The 24754-nt window shown below is 34.9% G+C and overlaps 1 protein-coding gene across 1 annotated transcript in view; it reads right to left on the bottom strand.

Moving 5' to 3' along the window:
- Nucleotides 1–214: 214 nt before the first annotated feature.
- Nucleotides 215–24754, bottom strand: part of LOC149958717 (peroxisomal acyl-coenzyme A oxidase 3-like) — a 63062-nt gene continuing 38522 nt past the window's right edge. Inside the window, exons 10-16 of the mRNA XM_090166082.1 lie at nt 20025–20145; nt 19187–19309; nt 17140–17250; nt 16889–17043; nt 9205–9340; nt 2177–2331; nt 215–584 (exon numbers count right to left, since the gene is read on the bottom strand). Coding sequence (XP_090022208.1) covers nt 468–584; nt 2177–2331; nt 9205–9340; nt 16889–17043; nt 17140–17250; nt 19187–19309; nt 20025–20145 — 918 coding nt within the window. The 3' untranslated portion in view covers nt 215–467. The remainder of the gene's footprint in view (nt 585–2176; nt 2332–9204; nt 9341–16888; nt 17044–17139; nt 17251–19186; nt 19310–20024; nt 20146–24754) is intronic.

Raw genomic sequence — 24754 nt, 5'->3', positions numbered from 1 at the left:
CCTATGTCACTGCCCTGAAATAGTACAAAAAGTTATTTGAGGGGCAGCATATTCTTTAATAAGGCAAAAGATTTTGTGGACCTTTAAAAGTGGATGCTAGGGTTTGCGGTCACTTCGACCATCATTTACTTTTGGTGTGAAGGAAGCAGACAAAATTTTTTTTAAATATATAACCTATATTTATTAGATTTATAATTACATTATGATTAACCCTTTTCTACATTTATTTGTTTAAGATACAAAATGTTTAACCTTTGTTTCGTTAAAGGTTTATTTTGTGACGTATGTTCAAAGTTGTTCCCATAACCGATTATTTGTAAGGCAAAATATACAAAATCTCAATTTGTTTTCTCTATTTTTATTCGAAGTAGGCCTCGTTGTGATATTTCCACTATTGTGATGCGAGAAAAAAGGCGGAATTATGATAAGTAGTCCTCTCCTGGTTATAGTTAATTTAACTGTCATGGTTATAGCCTAGCTTTGATGGAATTGATGTTAGGCTTTTTTGTAAATTCTGTCCACCATTCTATTCGGTCGGTGGAACCCGGGCTTGATTTAATAGCGTGGAATAAGTTTTGATACACCTAGATAAATTGACGACTTTATTAGTTGGATCGGGAATTTATATGTATACACTCGGAATGCCGTAAAGCTGGGAATCCACGTATTTTCAAATTCATTGGATGTCCTTCTTCGTTAAGAAGCCGTCGCCGCGGAAAAAAATGGAAGACGTTCGCTCAGAAAATAGATTAGTTATCACATTAATTTATAATTTTCTTCAAGAAATTTTTCTACTTCATCATAAATTCGCGTATTTATATGGTTTATGGGTAAATTAATTTTTATTTAAACCAAGGCTTAATGTCGAACTGGCGCTGAATAGTTGGGTTTTTTTTTAAATAAAAAGGTCTTATAAAAATAAGTAAATGAACCGAAGTTATCGAAATAGCGCTCAGAATCGGAGGGCGTTTTCCTTATGAAAATGAAACGAAAATCGAGTCAAATAAAAGCTAATTTCCTTCCCGTCTTTTAACGCGATAAATTGCAGTGATTGTGGGTATAGCTATTTCTATGCATAAAAAATGGTTTCATAAAAACAAACTTTTTTTTCGACCTACGAGCGCGCAAAATTTCAAATTTGACGTCAAAATGTAATTTCATAAGGAAAACGCTTCCAACATGGGGACTATAGCAGGCTGATAACTTCGGTTCATTTACTTTTGGTCGTGAATTATATTTTATTTTTTATTAATTAGTCCATGGTTGCTCTTACGTCACAAGACAGCTTTATTATTATATTCTTCGCACGAGCGATTTGCACGCGCGCTATATTAAATTTGATTTTGAAATGACCACTTTAAAAAAATATATATATATATTTTTTTAAATGCCCTCATTACACTCTCTGCTATATTCCTCTGGCGATTGTGGCGCGCGCTCGTAGACTTGTAAAAGTAAGAGACTGTGACCAAAAGTAAATAGATATCTATTTACTTTTGCTGTGACGTAAGAGCCAAATTAAAACAAGAAGGCCACGTTACTTTTAGGCCAATCAATAGAGTAGTAGCACTACGTAGCTTTGGCCATGGCCGCCATTGTGGGCGCGAATTTTTTATAAATAGGAAAAATCATGGGTGACGTCGTGTGACGTAGCACTGCCATTACTCTATTCTAGCATCCCTTTGACCCACCCATTGAGTTGGGAATATTATTCTAGAGATCCAATCAAATCTGCTCCCCGCGAAACAAGTTTTTGAAAATTACGAATGTGCCGTCACCTCTAAAATGACGAGAAAACGTTATCATATGACCCGTGGCGCCATCCATTATTTTTGAAAAAAAAAATTCCGGAAAACGCGTCTTATTTGAACGAACCATTGAGAGATAGACGGCGCCACGGGTAGAATGATAAAGTTTTCTCGTCATTTGGGAGCAGACGGCAGTATTCTTATTTTTTAAAAACTTGTTTCGCGAAATACTGAAATCTGACGTTTTGATTGGACCTCTAGATTAATATTCCCAACTCAATGGACATACCATGACACGTGCGAAAATCTCAGCTGTAAACTACTACGCCCATAGTACGGGAATCATCAACGTCGCCTTAGACATTCCAAGTGTATGTATATATAATTTCCTAGTTCGATATAATTGTATTTAAAGTAGTGATATTTACCTGACCGTCGGAACATCCTATGGCAGAATTCAATACGAAGTCGGGCGGTGCTATTGCGTCTACCAGCGCTACTGCGTCATCTTTTAATTCGGAACATAGTGTCGTTATAGCGGATTTGATGTATTGGCTGGGTTCGGGGCCAGTGAAATACATTCCTAATAAAGGCGAATTTAGCAATTAACTCTTAAATATCTCAAAGTTTAAAAGAGAAAGTATCTATTTCTGCTTAGGGAGAATTACCACTTCTTTAAAAAATATTTCAATTGGATTTTAAAATGACCACTTCTTAAAAAATATTTGAATTTGATTTTGAAATGTCCTCTTCTTAAAAACAATATTTGAATTTGATTTTGAAATGTCCTCTTCTTAAAAACTATTTGAATTTGATTTTAAAATGTCCTCTTCTTAAAAACAATATTTGAATTTGATTTCGGAATGTCCTCTTAAAAATAAATTATTTGATTTTGAAATGACCACTTCTTAAAAATTAATTATTTGATTTTGAAATGACCACTTCTTAAAAAACAAAATATTTGAATTTGATTTTGAAATTACCACTTCTTAAAATATTTGAATTTGACTATGTTGGAACGATCTGTGGACCCGAATGGAACACCATGGTCTTGTTTATCTCCGTCACAAGAGGGGGGAAAGAATAAAGAATAAAGTTTAAACACAAAATGTATTTGATATATAAAGGGCCACTGCGGCGTTTGAATTTTACTAGGAACCCCCGCCATCTCTGTAAATAGGGCTGGGAAAATTCCCAGCCATAATGGGAGGAGCTACGAGATTTTTCAATCTCTAGTGCGGGTAAACGCATAGACTTTACAATATCGGATTATTAGCGTTTTAAAAATTGAACTAGATCCAAATTAATATATTACAACAATTAAATGCGTGTATTTTGTTCAAAGTAGTTATTCCCGTTTGGGTGTGAAAATGAGTGCCATTTTATTTTCATATGAATACCCTACCCGTAGAGCCACTCTGCGGACTGAAAAGAAACACGCGAAGTCTGCTACGATCTAACCGAGCGTGTTGAAACACGCGAAGAACTTGCTCCAAGAACAAGATAAATTTGTTCGGAGCTGATTCCATTAGGCAAATCGAACATAAAAATGCTGTTAGGGCGATCTCAAAGAGCTCTAGAGCAGAAAACCATAGCGTGCTGTTCCGCACGCTTGCCCAATCGCCATTTTTACAGCTAGCAGTAACAAACACAAGGAGAACGCAGCTAGCCTTTAAACACGCTAACGCAGTGTTGTGTACTAATTTCATTGGACGAGCCTTTACGCTGAACGTTTTACGGGCGGGGGGGGGGAAGACGATTTCCGTATTTTCCCCTTCCGACGGCAGCAGGCGCTAAAGCGTCTAACCAATGAAAATTGTACGCAAGACAATGCACGACTTTTGACGGGTTGCGTTCTCCTTGAGTGTTTGTTGCTCCTAGGTTACAGACGGGACTAGGAGTTCGCGAGTCACAAGAGGGCATTACTGTCGCTCAGAAAGGACGAAAGCCAAACTTAAAAATGCATTACAAAACAACCGCTGAATATTTTTTAATGCTGTTTTCGCCGTAAAATAACTATATTCATCATCTACACTCTCATTCTATTGGCTAAAGCCAACCGTGGCCTACGTTATTACCAAGGCCCGTGCACGCAAATTTTAGTTCGCTAATTCTCGCCACTAGATGGGCTGCGTTCAATAACTCTCAACAAAGTATCTGAAAATTTATTTTCATTGAGACCGTTGCTAACGTGACGTAGAATGTTGTTGAACGCTTTTGGCGCTTGTTGTAAATTTTGTAAAATATCGTCTGTTGCGGCGTATGCAGCTAACCTTACTCCGTGCAGCGACGTCACGGGACCGTTGAGCAACGGGAAAAATTTATCATACAGCCGATGACTTCGTTGCTCAACGGACGGGCAAAAACCCCGTTCGGTAAAAAACCGCTAACCGTTGAGCTCAGCGCTGAGCTTTTTTAGAGTTACTGAACGCAGCCAATGTCATTATCTCGCATCCGGAGATTCCGGATTTCCGGACCACGTTGCCTACGTTATTACAAAAGCCCGTGCACGCGAAATTTCTTCCATTTATTTCTTCAATTTTAGTTCACCAATTCTGGCCACTAGATTATCTCGCATTCGGAGATTCCGGAACAAGTTGCCTACGTTATTACAAAGGCCCGTGCACGCGAAATTTCTTCCATTTATTTCTTCAATTTTAGTTCACCAATTCTGGCCACTAGATTATCTCGCATTCGGAGATTCCGGAACAAGTTGCCTACGTTATTACAAAGGCCCGTGCACTTGTATTCTATTCGCGTTTTAAGTCTTGATACCATTTACTGGAGGTTTCTGCATGCTTGGTCCTGCGATTTGAGTTAGTTCAACTTTTTCGTTTATCGAAAATTGTGACGTAAAGTTGAAATCATTAGAAAAGATGGTGATGGTAACAATTCACCTATTATACAGGGTCTTTTTTTTTGCTCGGAAAAGTGTTTTTTTTTCAAAAACTATTTATAGTACCGATTTCAAATTTGGAAGGTCAATTCTCTATACCGGGGGACATCAGTTTGAGAAATTTGAGCGTTTTCGGTAATGTTTTTCACCAATTTTGAAAAATTATTTTTCGACCACTAGGTGCGAGATAAAAAATTTCTATTATAAAGTTGTAGGCCGTCATCGAAAACCCTTAAAAATTGTTCACTCGACGAAAAACAATTTATTTATCAGTGAAAATTCGAGCTTGAAAAATTTACAAGTTGGTGAAGCCAAATTACGATTGTTTGAAACGATAATTGAAAAGGGAACAAGTCTAATACAAACGTAGTAGAGTTTTCACACTTGAAAAAATGTACACGTTTGGTTTTTAAATGCAGATATTTTATTCACATAAATTTTTACAAAACATTTTCAATAATATCACCATTGGCTGCAACACAGGTTTGTGCGCGGACAATTAAGTTCTCAAACGCTTTCTCTACCATTTCTGGTGTGACGTCTCGGCAAGCACTGATTATTCGTCTAATGAGTTCCTCCCTAGTTTCAATGGGCGTGGCGTATACCTTTGCTTTAACGAATCCCCAGAGAAAAATAATACAGCGGTGTTAGGTCAGGTGACCTTGCTGGCCAATGCACTGGACCATTTCTCCCTATCCACCTTTCAGGAAACTCGTTGTTGAGGTGCTCAGTTACTTGCCGGGAAAAATGCGGAGGGGCGCCATCTTGCTGAAACCACAACTGACGTCTTTCAGCCAATGGAAGGTCGTCGATTGCGTCACTCAGTTCGTTCTGTAGAAAATGTAAATACCTTTGGCCGTTGAGGTTCGTCGGCAGGAAAAAGGGACCAATCAAACGGTTTCCAACAAGTCCAACCCAAACATTGACCCGTTCAAATTGAACCTGGTGATGATATTCAAAACCCCAATGTGGGTTGATGTCAGACCAAAGATGGCTGTTTTGATGATTAAAGGGCCCATCTCTAGAAAATGACGCTTCGTCGGAGAACAAAACATGGCGCAAAAATTGTCTATCTTCTTGGACACCATTTAGTAACCAGTTGCTAAATTCATAACGTCTTTGATGGTCTCCGTCAATTAGTCCTTGGTGGAGCGTAGCTCTGTATGGGTGTTAGCGATTCTTACGAAGAATTTTCCACACACGATTTGCAGAACAACCCAAATCAGCAGCGGCGTTAGCGCAACTGTGACGAGGATATGCCACAAAGTACGCGAGTACATTGTTCTCGAAGTCTAAATCCGGTTGACCCAATCCGCGAAACCTAGGTTGCAAGTTACCAAATTGATTGAAATCGTGAATTGCTCGTCTTACTGTATTTACAGATGGTGCTCCATTTGGATGTCTTTCTGCGAAGATTTCAGTCACTCTTCTAAGGTTTTGCGCTGCTTCTCCATAGTAAATGGCAACTATCTCGGTACGCTCAGCTACTGAATAACGAGGCATTGTTCGAAATATTATCAAACACTGATAATAATCTCCCAAAGTTTTCCTTTAAATACCCAATGCATGTTTAGGATTGACCTATAGCCTCGTGTTTTTTAAATCCGGTCGTTTTTTTAACCAAAGTTTCAACTGGATTAGGTAATTCGGTTTCAATTATCGTTTCAAACAATCGTAATTTGGCTTCACCAACTTGTAAATTTTTCAAGCTCGAATTTTCACTGATAAATAAATTGTTTTTCGTCGAGTGAACAATTTTTAAGGGTTTTCGATGACGGCCTACAACTTTATAATAGAAATTTTTTATCTCGCACCTAGTGGTCGAAAAATAATTTTTCAAAATTGGTGAAAAACATTACCGAAAACGCTCAAATTTCTCAAACTGATGTCCCCCGGTATAGAGAATTGACCTTCCAAATTTGAAATCGGTACTATAAATAGTTTTTGAAAAAAAACACTTTTCCGAGCAAAAAAAAAGACCCTGTACAATTTATTTCAGTTTTTCATTTCTTAACTTCCTAAAGTGGAAAATCAATTGAAAAACGCAAAAAGTAGACCTACTTATTTTGTTTCGAACCGGTCACGCACGCGTTGATCGAATTAAAAAAAAATTCTTCAATTTTAGTTCGCCAATAGTCGTTTCAATAAAACGTCTTCAAGGAAATTGCCAAGAAGTAATATAACCGAGAGCCAGGACCTGCAAGTTACTGTTTTTATAGGGTTTGTTAAAATAATGTAAACTTTTCACCTATACGGTATGCAACAAGTGTTCCCTTTTGACATAATAAGGCTTAGCAAAAACACGACGTTCTGTTTACAGGTGAAAATTTGACATTATTTTAACAAGTACTATATAAACAGTCCTTGCAGGTCCTGGCTCTCGGAAATATTACTTCTTGGAAATTTCCTGGGAGGCTGATTTATTTAAACGCCTTTAAAGGCCGACTACATAAATCTTCGGTTTACTCTGTCTTTCACTGGAAGTAGGCTTACTGCAATACACGTGTGCCATGCAGTCAGCCTAATTCCAGGGAAAGACAGAGTAAACCGAAGATTTATGTGGTCGGCCTTTAAGGTGGAGGTCAAAGAAGTAACAAGAGAATTGGATGGACTTTTAAATAAACGTAGGCAACACTCTAACTCGTTCTTTACAAAGTACCCCAACAATAGACGCTAGCATCTAGGAGCAACAAACACAACACCCCACACAAGGAGAACGCAACCCGTCAAAAGTTGGCTAGACGCTTTAGCGCCTGCTGCCGTCGTAAGGGGAAAATTCGGAAATTGTCTTCCCCCCGCCCGTAAAACGTTCAACCTAAAGGCTCGTGACGCTCGTCCAATGAAATTCGTACACAACCTTTCGTTAGCGTGTTTAAAGGCTAGCTGCGTTCTCCTTGTGTTTGTTGCTCCTAGCTAGCATAAACTCTATTAATGTCTTATTCAACTTGTTAAAAGGTTGCACGTGCCTCTTGATATTTTAGTATAAAATGGCTCGAGCGATTTCGCGCGAGCTCCCTAAAATAATAAAAATGCGCGAGACTTTTACGCTAAAATATCAAGGAGCGCGTGGAACTTTTTAACAAGTTGAACAAAACATATTTAATTTATGCTAGCGCCTATTTAAGGTTTAAAAATTATGATTTTGTACACATTAAAACACGTATATCGCTCTCCTGAGTTTTGTACCTTTGAAGTGTATTTTTATAAGCTTTATCGACAGTTGATGTAACTGATAGAAAAAGGGATTAAAGGTAAATGTATACCTAGTAATTAAAAATTGTTCAATTTTGCACGTTAGTATCGTAAATGAGATTTTGATAAAGCCGATGTACAACAATTTTTTTTCTTAAATTCGTTTCTAGAAAATAAACTGAACTAACATGAAATTTAGTTTTCAGTTTAACCATAAGTCTATATTATTGTTCCATATGTTTGTCACTTTGGGGAATATTTTACTGAGAGCTAGCAACGGAGTGACGTCATCACAAGAAGAAAATTACCCCGTAGCGAGGCGCTGCAAAGGCTACGTGTGACGCGTTAGCGAGCGGACGCAAAACGGCGACGAAGCCCGTAATGCAGTCTGTCTCGTGAATAGCTCTCAGTAAAACTTTAGCATGCGAATAATAGGAAGTGTCAGACTTATGTAACTATATTATACACTTATGGTATTACCTATGTAACAAACCACTAAGCAGGAGCTGCAGGGCAGAAAATATCAAAAGCCAAATGTGGGAGTGGCCAATATTGAGCCCTATTGGCGCCTACTTAAATAACTAAGGTTATATTCCCGTTAATCAAATATAATTAAAATTTAAACAGGGTTGCCACAAAATTTTCAGATTCAAATTCCCTGACTATTCCCTGTTTTTCCTGACCATTTTAAGAGATTTTCCCTGACGTATTAAGGCCAAAATTTTTCTTTTATATTTTGCTTTTATCAGAAGTTAATAAATTTAGATGGACTTATATTTCAATAAAAAGGTTATTGCAAATTTTGAAGAAAAAAAAATAGCCAAACATTCAAGGGAATAAATGATAATCATAGAATTTGTCATAGATCTAGAGTTAAATTACCTTCAAATAGAGGTCGGGGATGGTTAACTTTTATTCAATAGATAAAGCTCTCAAAATTATTCGTAAAATGTTTTGATCAAGTAATTTATATTTCTGTATTATCCGATTAATTTTTTGATAAATTTGTAAAATTAATCGGAAAAACGACGTTTATTTCGATAAAAAGCTCAAATTTTACGAATAATACATGTTTTTTAATCATTTTCCGAAATATTAACCGGTAAATTTCTTTGTTTACATTTTTTTCCCGAAAAAAATCAATTTAAACATGGATAATGATTAACCGTCCCCGACCTCTACCTTCAAAAAGTGCCCAGATAAAATTGAATTGCCTGACTTTTCCCTGAATTTTTAACAATTCTTAAAATTCCCTGACATTCCCCTGACTTTTTAGGCCCATTTTTTAATTCCCTGACTTTTCCCTGATTTCCCTGTTTTCCCTGACGTGTGGCAACCCTGTTAAAATACAGAAAACTGTAAACAAACCTTCATAAAACGTAGCTAAATGTTTTTCGAGACTCCACAAACCGTACAGTAGACACAATCTGTTTAGAACCGATTTCAACGACTGATCCAGCACGAAATCTTGGACGTAGTTATTAAATCGATTGATCAGAGAATGCTGCAAATTAAAGAAGAAGTTAGATTAACAAAAGTATGTCATTTAACTCTTATGGGAGAAGCCTTGCTTTTCAAAACTATAGACTTGTTAGTTAGAGCATCGACCAAGAATCTAATACGGGACTCACTTTTCCCGATATTTTGACACGGTAGGCGTGGCCTAAATCGGAAGGCTTACAGAGGTACATCAGCCGCTTTGAAGCGCCTCAAGAATTCTGTTCAACTATCACTGCGAGTAGGGGCTTAGGAGACAGTACGTGCGAGGAAGTTAGGTTAGGCTTAGTTCATTAAATTTGTTAAGTTTAGAAATGAAATGGATTCCAATTAATTTGATTAAAAAACCTCAGCCATACGCGGCTTATTGGTTATTTTCATTTAACACAATGGTTAATTACCATTACTTAAACTTTTAAAGAACCAATTTCAAAAATAAAAGGTAAAAAACTTACTAAGCCTAATCATTTAACCGACAACAACGGCGACATTTTGTCAAAATTGAACGTGAACGCCCATCTTCTCTATGAAAATCGACTTCAGCGCCGCCAAGTTTGTCCACATTGAACTAAAATTACCCGTGATTTTCCTATTCCCAGTATTCACGCGTGCTTTTTAAAGCCTGAACAGTGAGTCCATTTAGATTCTTGGTCCATGGTTAGAGATTTTTAAAAATCCGGTGACATCATGGACCAATTAATTAGTCCATGGTGACATATGGCGCTCGCGCAAATGCACGTAGCCACGTTGTTTGAAATGCGTTTTAATGTAGAACTGCGTACCCTAGATTCGAATTCAGAGATAAATATGGGATAGGAAATTAATAATTATAATAATAAAGAAAGAACAATTTAGCAAATGACCGAGAGTTCAGAAAAATCGTTATTTCGTTAAAAAATATTTAGATTAGGCTATTCGCGACCGAAACGAGTCTAGATGGCGTAACGGCGCTAGCTTCTCCGAGGTAGTGCCTATGATCAAAGATAATTTAAACTCGTACCCTAGATTCGAAACGAGGGGCTGATCACTCCGCGTAATCGGTGTGCAGAGCCGTACCTTTGACTGTACTAATGGGATTACGCGTAATCTTTGAAGTCCCTGCCTTTGGCAGTGCTAATCTAAGCGTAATCCGGTGTACAGACTTACGAAGAGTGGTTAGCCCCTCGATTCGAAATCACTCTCTCGCGCGTTGCCGATAGCGTTTACCCACTTCCCGCCGGAACTCAGAAAAAATTCGCTCCGTGGTTTGCGCCTTACCGCAACCACGGCCAACTTCGATCACGCGCTGCCACGGTATACAGCGCGGCAGCGCGTGATCGAAGTTGGCCGTGCCGCAACCGATGGAGCCCGATTTTTCTGAGGTCACGTGCCGGAAAAGGGTAAACGCTTCGTAACAAAACCGTCAATGGGAAAGCTCTCAGTATTCGAATCTAGGGTACGAGTTTAAATTATCTTTGCTATGATCTAGCGCAAAGACTATATAAACACTTCGCTTACTAGACAGGCGTCTCCATACAAGAAACCTGTTAACACTTTCAAAACACGGGAGAAGCCTTGACCAGCCGTTAGAGGCGCCACTAGTAGCACTGCTGAAGCACGGGGAAATTTTGACCAGCGTCTGCTATCACATGCAAGTTTAGCCATTGAAAACGCCAGTCTATTTAGCGAAGCGTATATATAGTCTTTGGATCTAGCGTCTGCTAACAGACCAATTAAAAAGTCATAAGAACGTTTTTTCTTAAATAAACTTATCAAAATATAAGCAAACGACGCAAAAATTATATTATAATGCAAGTATCATTATTTATAAAGTCAAATTTACGGATATCGATGAGAAAAAACTAATTGCGTCTGCTTTAGCCGCTACCTATCTAAGTTTCAATGGCGATCCAAAGGGGGCGTAGCGATAGTTTTCGGTCGCGAATAGTCAGATACAGATATATCGTGTTTAATAGAGGTGTTTTTTGAACGCTATCAGGTGTTTTTCCTCCTATCGCAACAGGGTTATTCAACTGAAGTTGAATAACCCTGATCGTACGATACATCTGAATGCGATAATTTAATCAGTCTGGCAACGCTTCAGTGTACACTTCGCCAATTGGAACCCTCGTTAGCCGTGCGAAAGTTCATGTTACATATTTAGTTCCACATCGAAATATATTTCGATGTGCAGCTTTTGCTAGGACCGAAATGTGGTAGTTGTAGAAGTAGTATTAGTTAGCTGCCATAAATGCGACACCCATTGAAGCTGTGTAAGGTACAATCATAAGTAACAATATCCTTAAGTATGACACTAAATGAAGCTGTGTAACGTAGAATCATAAGTAATCATATCTATAAGTATGACACTAAATGAAGCTGTGTAACGTAGAATCATAAGTAATCATACTAAAGTATGACACTAAATTAAGCTTTGTAACGTAGAATCATAAGTAATAATATCTATAAGTATGACACTAAATGAAGCTGTGTAACGTAGAATCATAAGTAATAATATCTATAAGTATGACACTAAATGAAGCTGTGTAACGTAGAATCATAAGTAATAATATCTATAAGTATGACACTAAATGAAGCTGTGTAACGTAGAATCATAAGTAATCATATCTATAAGTATGACACTAAATGAAGCTGTGTAACGTAGAATCATAAGTAATCATATCTATAAGTATGACACTAAATGAAGCTGTGTAACGTAGAATCATAAGTAATCATATCTAAAGTATGACACTAAATTAAGCTTTGTAACGTAGAATCATAAGTAATAATATCTATAAGTATGACACTAAATGAAGCTGTGTAACGTAGAATCATAAGTAATAATATCTATAAGTATAACACTAAATGAAGCTGTGTAACGTAGAATCATAAGTAATAATATCTATAAGTATGACACTAAATGAAGCTGTGTAACGTAGAATCATAAGTAATCATATCTATAAGTATGACACTAAATGAAGCTGTGTAACGTAGAATCATAAGTAATCATATCTATAAGTATGACACTAAATGAAGCTGTGTAACGTAGAATCATAAGTAATCATATCTAAAGTATGACACTAAATTAAGCTTTGTAACGTAGAATCATAAGTAATAATATCTATAAGTATGACACTAAATGAAGCTGTGTAACGTAGAATCATAAGTAATAATATCTATAAGTATGACACTAAATGAAGCTGTGTAACGTAGAATCATAAGTAATAATATCTATAAGTATGACACTAAATGAAGCTGTGTAACGTAGAATCATAAGTAATAATATCTATAAATATGACACTAAATGAAGCTGTGTAACGTAGAATCATAAGTAATCATATCTATAAGTATGACACTAAATGAAGCTGTGTAACGTAGAATCATAAGTAATCATATCTATAAGTATGACACTAAATGAAGCTGTGTAACGTAGAATCATAAGTAATCATATCTAAAGTATGACACTAAATTAAGCTTTGTAACGTAGAATCATAAGTAATAATATCTATAAGTATGACACTAAATGAAGCTGTGTAACGTAGAATCATAAGTAATAATATCTATAAGTATGACACTAAATGAAGCTGTGTAACGTAGAATCATAAGTAATAATATCTATAAGTATGACACTAAATGAAGCTGTGTAACGTAGAATCATAAGTAATCATATCTATAAGTATGACACTAAATGAAGCTGTGTAACGTAGAATCATAAGTAATCATATCTATAAGTATGACACTAAATGAAGCTGTGTAACGTAGAATCATAAGTAATCATATCTAAAGTATGACACTAAATTAAGCTTTGTAACGTAGAATCATAAGTAATAATATCTATAAGTATGACACTAAATGAAGCTGTGTAACGTAGAATCATAAGTAATAATATCTATAAGTATGACACTAAATGAAGCTGTGTAAGGTACAATTATAAGAAATAATAATCATAAGTATGACACTAAATGAAGCTGTGTAACGTGTTATCATATCTATAAGTATGACACTAAATGAAGCTGTGTAACGTGTAATCAATTAGTCATATCTATAAGTATGACACTAAATGAAGCTGTGTAACGTGTTATCATATCTATAAGTATGACACTAAATGAAGCTGTGTAACGTGTAATCAATTAGTCATATCTATAAGTATGACACGAAATGAAGCTGTGTAAGGTACAACCATAAGTAATAATATCCATAAGTATGACACTAAATGTAGCTGTGAGCCATGTGATAAACGTCCAATCATAAGTAATAATATCCATAAGTATGACACTAAATGTAGCTGTGAGCCATGTGATAAACGTCCAATCATAAGTAACAATACCCATAAGTATGGTACTAACTTGTAACTGGAGCTGTGCAATCATAAATAACATAAAATGAACTAGAATATTGTACTAAATGATGCTGTAAGCGTTTTACGCAATACTTAGTTCCCCTAGGGGATATAAAATTTGGAGCATAGTGTTTTGGGTATGCCTAGAAATTGGGGAAAGTAGCTTAACACATACGATGTGGAACTTATATTACGGCTGGGCCGACTTGTTAGGCCCTTCATAGCAACTTCTCTCTCTGGTAATTGCAAAAGTGGCATAATTACCAAAATTGTGTCAATGAAAGAGCGATGTAAAAGTTGGGAGGAAATGAAATTCAAAGGGTCGAAGTTGTGTTGCCTGGTGAGAGCTTCGCGAATTAAGGAAGCACTGGGGAAGGCTAGCAGGATTATTAGACAGGTTAAGCCACCGCCAGAAAACGGGAACGGGGGGAACTTGTAAACTTGTAAATATTAGGTGGGGTGGCGGACTGGTTAGCGCTTTCGCCTCGCAGTAAGAGGAGCCGGGTTTGATCCCAGCTTGTGGCACTGAGTTCCCAAGTTCTCTCCCCACTGGTTTAAGGGGTTTTCCCTCGAGTTCTTCAGTTTCCCCTTCCATAAAAACTTGTCGAGGTTTACGGTAATAGTGAGTGTAGGTAGCTGTTGGCTTGCGTGGCATGAAGGGCTTGCCACCACCCTCCTACGCATTGTAACCCGGCCACCGGAATTAGTCGCTTGATGACTTAGGCTTAAGGTGGTGCCAAGGGTATTAGCCTAACTGATTATTATTATTATTATACAATATAAACCAATATTTACAGTTATTTACCATTATTTACTATTTTTACTATTATTTACCATTTTTACTGGCACTATTTACCATAATTTACTATTTTTACCACTAATTACCATTATTTACCATTTTTACCACTATTTACCATTATTTACTATTTGTACTATTTACTATTTTTACCACTATTTACCATTATTTACTTTTTGTACTATTTACTATTTTTACCACTATTTACCATAATTTTCCCTTTTTACCACTATTTACCATTATTTACTATATGTACTATTTACTATTTTTACCACTATTTACCATAATTTACCCTTTTTACCACTATTTACCATTATTTATTATATGTACTATTTACTATTTTTACCACTATTTACCATTATTTACTATATTTACCACTATTTACTATATTTACCATTATTTACTATTTGTACTATTTACTATTTTTACCACTATTTACCATTATTTACTTTTTGTACTATTTACTATTTTTACCACTATTTACCATAATTTACCCTTTTTACCATTATTTACTATATGTACTATTTACTATTTTTACCACTATTTACCATTATTTACTATATTTACCACTATTTACCATTATTTACTATTTTTACCACTATTTACTATTTTTACCACTATTTACTATGTTTACCACTATTTACCATTTTTACCACTATTTACCATTTTTACCACTATTTACTATTGTTACCACTATTTACTATTTTTACCACTATTTACCATTATTTACTATTATTACCACTATTTACCATTTTTACCACTATTTACCATTTTTACCACTATTTACCATTATTTACTATTGTTACCACTATTTACTATTTTTACCACTATTTACCATTATTTACTATTATTACCACTATTTACTATTTTACCACTATTTACTATATTTACCACTATTTACTATATTTACCACTATTTACCATTATTTACCATTTTTACCACTATTTACCATTTTTACCACTATTTACCATTATTTACTATATTTACCACTATTTACCATTATTTACTATTTTACCACTATTTACTATTTTTACCACTATTTACCATTTTTACCACTATTTACCATTATTTACTATTGTTACCACTATTTACTATTTTACCACTATTTACCATTATTTACTATTATTACCACTATTTACTATTTTACCACTATTTACCTTTATTTACCATTATTTACCACTATTTACCATTTTTACCACTATTTATCATAATTTACAATTTTTACCACTTATTACCATTATTTACCATTTTTACCACTATTTACCATTATTTACTAGTTTTACCACTATTTACCGTTATTTACTATTTTACCTTTATTTACCAGTGGTATGCACAATATTCGAAAAAAGTGGTATTTTTGGAACACTGACTCGTTTCCATATCCGTGACGAAAAACGCGTCATCAACTTTATAAAAGGGAAACGGAAGTTAGTTAAGGGGATTATAAAAAACCTGCAGAATTCCTCGCGTATTTCGCGATTATTAGATTTGGTTTCCATGGTAACCTTTTCAATACAATGAAATTATTTCTATGGAAATGTTATACTTATGAATAATTATGTTATATATTAGGGTTGTGCGATTAGGGTTGTGCGATTAGTGGTTTTAGGCAATCGAGTCGTTTATCGAGCATCAAAAGTTTTTCACAGAGTATTCGAGTCGAGTAATATTGAAGTCGAGTAATCGAGTACTTGGTTAAGGGGAAACTTCTCTTATTCGAGTCGAGTAACTAAAAAAAAATTAGAGTAATATTTTTCACGAGTCGGGTTATCGAGTACTTGATTAGGAGCTGGTTTTATTCAAGTAATTATGAAATTAAATTTAAAAGGAGTATAAAGTAACTTTCAATGCTAAAAATATTCCACAGTTTCCACAACTTTGTAGGTACCGTTTAAAATTTTAATGAGTTGTAGGGGGTGAGTTGAGAAGTATGCCTGTTTTTCCCCATTTTCCTACGATGAGTGAAAAGAGCGCCAGAGAGCTTCAAAGTGTGACCTACTAGCCCCTGGAAGTAGGCTGCAACAAGCGCAAAACCAAGCAGCAGGGAAACGCGAACATTTAGGTTTGGGTTCGTGTGATAGGTAAAAAAGGACTTTGTAAACAAATCGAGGTAACCTGCGTAAAAGAGTAAACTTAAACAGTATTTAAAGTCCCTGCTGCTTGGTTTTGCGCTCGTTGCAGCTTACTTCCAGGGGCTAGTAGGCCACACTTTGAAGCTCTCTGGTGCTCTTTTCACTCATCGTAGGAAAATAGGGGAAAAAACAGGCGTACTTCTCAACTCACCCCTTACAACTCCTTCAAATTTTTGTATAACCTTTTGAAACACCCTGTGTATGCAAGATGTAAATCTTTAGTAATGGAAAGTATAGCACACATTTGGTTTTATATGACATTTTGTAAGACATTTATCTTATCTTAAACCGGGTCGTGGTGTAGCTTACTTCAACATAGGCTATTGATAGCGTGCGGCATCGGTGCACTTGACTTTCGGAGCGGGCTTGGAAGGGATCCTTGCCTTGGCTAATTTCGGCGGCGTACTTGGTTGCGCTGTCTCGCAGCAGATAACAAACTAGCCATCTGTACGCCTCGACAATCACTGTGAAAACGGTACGAACATTTTATTTTCGCGCTAAATTCGTCGCCATGGAAACGCGAAAAACTAGCCAAATAGAATAAATAAATTAATGAATACCTTTACAATCCAAGGCGTCTTGAACACTGTGAATTAATCCTTTTCGCCTTAAAATGGGTTCGATGTTATTAATGAAATCTACGGTCTCCATCGGAGAAATAATTTCTTGACCTGCGGAAATTTATTTTCGAAACAGATTAGCTATACAGTTAATTAGTTTTATACAAAAAGTTGTCAGTAAAATAATCTCTGATTTGGGCTATTATAACACAATATATTGCCCGATTATTCGCGACTAAAAACTATCGCAACGCCCCCTTTGGTTTGCCATTGAAACCTCGATAGGTAGCTGCTAAAGCAAACGCTATTAGTTTTTTCTCATCGTGATTCGTAAATTTGATTTTGTAAATAATGATACTTGCATTTTAATATAATTTTTGTATCGTTTGCTGATGTTTTTATAAGTTTATTTTAGAAAAATCGTTCTTATGGCGAAGCTAGCGCCGTTACGCCACCTAGACTCGTTTCAGTCGCGAATAGCCTAATCTAGGTATTTTTTAAACGAAATAACGATTTTTTTTAACTTTCGCTCGTCTGCTTAATTGTTCTTTCATTATTATTAATTTGCTATCCCCTTATTTCCTGTAATTATTATTAATTGGGCAAATGTGTTTTTTTTTCGAAATCCCGAAAATTTATCACAAAAATATTTTAAGATTTTGGGTTATTTTAACAAAATATATTGGCCAAGTTGCCAGATTTTGGGCTATTTTAACCAAATATATTGGTCGAGTTGCCAGAATTTTGGCTATTTTAACCAAATATATTGGTCGAGTTGCCAGATTTTGGGCTATTTTAACCAAATATATTGGCCGAGTTGCCAGATTTTGGGCTATTTTAACCAAATATATTGGCCGAGTTGCCAGATTTTGGGCTATTTTAACCAAATATATTGGCCGAGTTGCCAGATTTTGGGCTAGGAAACAGATTTTGGCTAGTGTTATTAAGGAAATAACGATTTTTCTTAAACCGTCTAGGTCGTCTGCTATATTGTTCTATTATTATTATTATTATTATTATTATTATTATTATATTAAAATAAAGCTAATACCCAAGGCACCACCTTCGACCACATAAGCAATGTTGCTTGTGCGTGATCAAGTAACAGGTTACAATGCGTAGGAGGGTGGTGGCAAGCCCTTCATGCCACGCGAGCCAACCGTCAGCTCACTACTAACTATTACCGTTAACCTCAGCAAGTTTTTATGGGAAGGGGAAACCGAAGATCTTGGGGAAAAAACCCTGTTATAGTCGCAAGCCAGATTTCCCGCACGGTACTGACGAGTCCCAAATAGGACTTACCCGGTCTACCGTTGGAATTTCTGGCTAATTTATTTAATTTAATTTAGTTTTGCCACGGTTTATATATTTACGTACACAGGTTAGACTACTTGTACCTTCATACGTGCTAGCGTTTTGAGCTTCTTAAGTTCTTCTGACAGGCAACCCTGTTTTCTGCTACGCTACTAGTACGCCCTCTAATGTATATAAACAGTACTAATTAATTTATTATAAATTAAATTTTTATAATTTTTAATTATAAATACACTAATTAGCTACCGTATTTATAATTTGATAATATGTATTTTAAAATTTATTAATTATCTACGATACATTTAAATTTAAAATATAGGTGGCACTCCATTTTTAAATATAAATGTTATTTTAACAATAGTTGATTATAGTTCAGAAACTTTACACAAGCCGGCGTTGTAGGCGCGAAGTAGAATTTTTCAAATTCTCTCTAAACTCGGGTGTAGCTCATAAGCGTCCATCTCTGAGCCGAAGTAGTCTAATCTGTGTAAATATATAATCCGTGGTTTTGCACTCGAAGGTCTATTTGATCCGAGTTTCGCGTCTTTTGGTTTGCTCGAAGACCAATCGGTACGAGCTATATTTGTAAGTTTTTAAATTTCTTCAAATTTGCTTAGGGTTTAGCTTTTTATCCCTTTTCTTAATGGACTTATCTACTTATTCGCTAATTTTTTCTCACTTTGTTATAAATCGACTGACTTTTAATGTAAAAAAAACTTATCCTTAGCCTTACCACTTTGAAGTTGTTGGTACAGGGTCAATAGGTAGTTGCTGGTTTGTTGCAAAAGTACGTGATTGTCCCCCTCGTAAGTGCAGTTGGCGTCGTTGTCGTTGCGTAGAGATCCAAACCCGGAAGCTATTTTAAGCAAATTGAAATTTCAGTTGGGGTTTCGAAATTTATTAAATAAACCATTTCATTATTTATTGGGGCGCCATCTACGTAAGTTTTAGGAAATGGGGTATTATTAACATTTTGTAAAAACGGGAAAAAGCAAATTATAAACTAAGCATTTATATTTTCTATTAATGGATGGCGCCACTTAAGTATTTATTGTAGCGCCATCTACGTCAATATTTTAAAGGTAATTAATTTTGCGTTTTGTAGAAACGATAGAAAATTATATCATATTATACTAATCATTTAATTTCTGATAGTAGATGTAGCCACCTAAATATTTATTGTGGCGCCATCCTACGGCAGTTTTTGGAAATGGGGCACTATTTACGTTTTATAATAACGGGAGAAAGCAAATAATAATAATAATAATAATGCGTTTCTATTTTCTATTAGTATATGGCGCCACCCCAGTATTTAGTGTGGTGCCATCTACGGAATTTTTCGAAAGCAGATACTATTTATGCTTTTGAAAAAACGTTAGGAAAGCAAATATAAACATTTTTCTTTTCTGATAATAGATGACGCCACCTACGTTTTTGTTGTACCGCAGTTTTTCGAAAGTAGATACTATTTAAGTATTATAGAAACTATAAAAAAGGAAATCACTAAGATGGCGCTTTTGTTACTGCTCCGACCCTATTACTGAAATGGCGTAATAGGAAAATGGTATAACCTTGCAAGTAACCGTGACCTCCGCAAGCCTCCCTGGATTCTTGAATGGCATCTCGGGCGGTCCAGGCTGATAGGGCTTTCGCCGAGCATGATAAGGCGTGAACTTCCGCTTGTTGAGCTGACTGTGGGAAAAAACCAAGTGTTAATAAGTCAGCCAGCCCGCCAAATAGGATCAGAGTATAACTTTTTTCTTCCTCTTCGAGAGAAAAGTAAAAACTTATTGTTTATCCCGGTTGAAAGGGTAAAAAAAATTCCAAAGCCAATTTTGAATCGGTTCCTTACGTATAAATAATTCCATTTTTGGTTTAACCCACCCATTTGAAGAATTTCTGGCAACACTACTACAATGCAAATAGTCTAAAAATTATGAAATTAATAATAAACTTTGATTTATTAGCTAGTATTTATAATAAACAACAATCTTTACCTGATACACTACTGTGAGTGTCAATGAAATGTTAAGCATTAGTTCACAAGAATATACACTGGTAAACATCATCGAAACCGTGCAAAATGTTTCGTTATTTTAAATATTTAAATCCTCTTCTCTTATGACTAGTTAAGTAATCGAAATACTTTTATACTTTAAACATTTGATATAACAAATTGAACAATGTCACTTGGATTAATTTTAATTCGCCGTGTTTTGTAAATTCTTACACTCGGTAGCAGACGACATACCGAGCAGCCCGAGCTCAAGAAAACAAGGAGTAATATATATAACGTTGATCTAAATCATCCTTGCAAAAACAGTTTTCCTTCCCCCTCTTACCGTAACGAACATTTTATGGAAAGGTCTATTGTGTGTTTATTGTATCGTCGTCATGAGGGGCACAAGTCGCTAGATGACTTAGCCCCGGTACTTTCAACCTTGTAATAACTTTAAAATTCCTAATAAAATCGAATTGAATTGAATTGAATTTGCACAAAACAGCGGACAATAATTATACAGAATTAATCTCTACACTAATTAACTCACAGTTACGCTTAGGAGTTAGGTAAGTTTTGTTTGATGGTACAAATGTCCGAATGCCGGAAAACAGGATCGTATGTCCGAAAACGTATTTCATTTGCCCGAAAAATTGATCACAATTTTTGTTGGTGATTTAGTCGTTCAATTTATGTTAACTTTACTGGCGAATTTCATTTGTTCGAATAATCGTTTGTCCGTTTTTTCGAACATTAGGAATTGGTTGTTTTTTTTTAATATTGTTAATATAAGAAAATAGTAACATTAACGTGAACCTAACCTAACCTAACCTAAAATATCCACAACATTCAACGCAATCTAGCAGCAATTAAAAAAAAACAACTTGAACAAACAACGATATTTACAATGTAGTTTTTTATTATTTATTCTTGCACTAAAAAAGCCGGACCAAAAAAAACAGCAATAAGAAATACTAATTTAGCGACAGAATTCGGACAAGTGATGCTACCGATTCGGACGAATGAAACAAACAAGTTGTCCAATTCGAACAATTGAAACATTTTTTATTTCGGCGGTTCGGACGATTGAAATTCGAACATTTGTTCCACCGTTCGGACATTAGCAAATTTGGCGTACGAGATTTTGAATATCAAACTGATTTCAGAAATCAGAAACTGATTTCGAGATTTTGGAATTGATTTTCGCCCAGATTTCGGGATTTTCCGTTTGATTTCAAGATTTCTAAAATCATTTTTCTCTGAAGCGTGGACGGGATTTGTACGAAAGTTGGACCCCTCGATTACCATTAGTAACATAATAACTGTAAGTATGACAAATAGCCTAGATCAGCGGTTCCCAAAAGTGTTCCAGGGGTTCCGAGAATTCGCAGCGCCGCCATCTTTGTTTGTATAAACAGTTTTTTAAGATAAGTCAAAAAATTGAGTTGGGGTTCCGGCAGAATTAGGCGGATAATTTAGGGTTCCATTATTCCATAGCAAAAACCAATTGGGAACCGCTGGCCTAGATTATCACTGAACTCATTTTCAGAGTTATTGCGCAATGCAGGTTACGTTCAGCACAGAGCCTCCTAGTGTCTAAAATATGCCCAAAACAGAAATATAAAGCGATAATAATCAGCTAGGCTAATACCCAAGGCACCACCTTAGGCCTAAGTCATCATGCGACTTTTGAAGCCATTAATTCAGGTGGCCGGGTTATAATGCGTAGGAGGGTGGTGGCAAGCCCTGCATGCCACGCGTTCGAGCCAACAGCTCCCTACACTAACTATTACCGTTAACCTCAACAAGCTTTTGTGGAAGGGGAAACCGAAGATCTCGGGGGAAAACCCCTTAAACCATATACTAATGGCAAGGACGATAATATACTTCTCAATTCAGTCGCCAGTCCAAGTCGGAGCTGGGCTGGAGGGTCAGTGTTGAAAATAAGTTCGGTTAGAAAATTAGCGTTGAAAACATATGAAGTGTCATATTATGTTACTTATGGCATTACCAATTAGACTTTAGTCTAGAGGTTTAGTTATACTTTTGGATTCGAAAACATGAGGCGAAAATGCCGCGAAATTTAAATTCCGCGAACAATATTAGGCTAATTATGGAATTAAAACTTTTTTTTTCTTTTTTTCGGAAAAATACGGAATATTTTCCGTAAAAAAAAAAGACCTCGGTAATTTTCCGACTTACAAGTGTACCAGAATGTCTTTAAAAACGAATATAACATTTTTATAGTAAAAATTGCCATAAATTAAAGAAAAAGGAAATGATATCAAAATGAATAAACCACATTTTGAACGGCACAAGACCTTTCAAATGTCGCTTGATCACCTTGGATCATATTTGCTCATTGTAATTTTTAGAAGCATAACTATGAACGAAAATAACTATAATTACAACGCCACTTTATTTATCGTTATGGTAACAAAGAAAATTATAAATCTTACAAATCATCAAGGAAAATTGGGAGATAAAATAATTTTATTCATATTTTTGCCGCTTACGCTGTTTACACGCAAACATTTGCTAGGAACCTGGGTTCATACCAGCTTACTCATAGAGTTATTTATCCACAAACGTGCATATACTAATAATACTCAAGGTTGTTCAAAATGCTTTTTTCTTTCAAAATGTTTAATGCAAAATACTTTCTCCATGGCTCAAAATGTAAAATGCTAAATACTTTCTCCATAACTCAAAATGTAAAATGCTAAATACTTTCTCCATAACTCAAAATGTAAAATGCAAAATACTTTCTCCATAACTCAAAATGTAAAATGCAAAATACTTTCTCTATAACTCAAAATGTAAAATGCTAAATACTTTCTCCATAAATCAAAATGTAAAATGCTAAATACTTTCTCCATAAATCAAAATGTAAAATGCTAAATACTTTCTCCATAAATCAAAATGTAAAATGCTAAATACTTTCTCTATAACTCAAAATGTAAAATGCTAAATACTTTCTCTATAACTCAAAATGTAAAATGCTAAATACTTTCTCCATAAATCAAAATGTAAAATGCTAAATACTTTCTCCATGGCTCAAAATGTAAAATGCTAAATACTTTCTCCATAACTCAAAATGTAAAATGCTAAATACTTTCTCTATAACTCAAAATGTAAAATGCTAAATACTTTCTCCATAACTCAAAATGTAAAATGCAAAATACTTTCTCTATAACTCAAAATGTAAAATGCTAAATACTTTCTCCATAAATCAAAATGTAAAATGCTAAATACTTTCTCCATAAATCAAAATGTAAAATGCTAAATACTTTCTCCATAAATCAAAATGTAAAATGCTAAATACTTTCTCTATAACTCAAAATGTAAAATGCTAAATACTTTCTCCATAAATCAAAAAGTAAAATGCTAAATACTTTCTCTATAACTCAAAATGTAAAATGCTAAATACTTTCTCCATAAATCAAAATGTAAAATGCTAAATACTTTCTCTATAACTCAAAATGTAAAATGCTAAATACTTTCTCCATAAATCAAAATGTAAAATGCTAAATACTTTCTCTATAACTCAAAATGTAAAATGCTAAATACTTTCTCCATAAATCAAAATGTAAAATGCTAAATACTTTCTCTATAACTCAAAATGTAAAATGCTAAATACTTTCTCCATAAATCAAAATGTAAAATGCTAAATACTTTCTCTATAACTCAAAATGTAAAATGCTAAATACTTTCTCCATAAATCAAAATGTAAAATGCTAAATACTTTCTCCATAAATCAAAATGTAAAATGCTAAATACTTTCTCTATAACTCAAAATGTAAAATGCTAAATACTTTCTCCATAAATCAAAATGTAAAATGCTAAATACTTTCTCTATAACTCAAAATGTAAAATGCTAAATACTTTCTCCATAAATCAAAATGTAAAATGCTAAATACTTTCTCTATAACTCAAAATGTAAAATGCTAAATACTTTCTCCATAAATCAAAATGTAAAATGCTAAATACTTTCTCTATAACTCAAAATGTAAAATGCTAAATACTTTCTCCATAAATCAAAATGTAAAATGCTAAATACTTTCTCTATAACTCAAAATGTAAAATGCTAAATACTTTCTCCATAAATCAAAATGTAAAATGCTAAATACTTTCTCCATAAATCAAAATGTAAAATGCAAAATACTTTCTCCATAGCTCAAAATGTAAAATGCACAATACTTTCTCCATAGCTCAAAGTGTAAAATGCAAAATAATTTCTCCATAGCGCAAAATGTATTTTGAAAATTGGTTTTTCTAAATGTAAAATAGTTTTTGCAGCTC

Source organism: Leiobunum rupestre, chromosome 2 (assembly GCF_980474605.1).
Source record: "Leiobunum rupestre chromosome 2, qqLeiRupe1.1.hap1, whole genome shotgun sequence".
Lineage (NCBI taxonomy): Eukaryota > Metazoa > Arthropoda > Arachnida > Opiliones > Sclerosomatidae > Leiobunum > Leiobunum rupestre.
The sequence above is the reverse complement of the archived record's forward strand: the minus strand, read 5'-3'. Positions and strand labels throughout refer to the sequence as shown.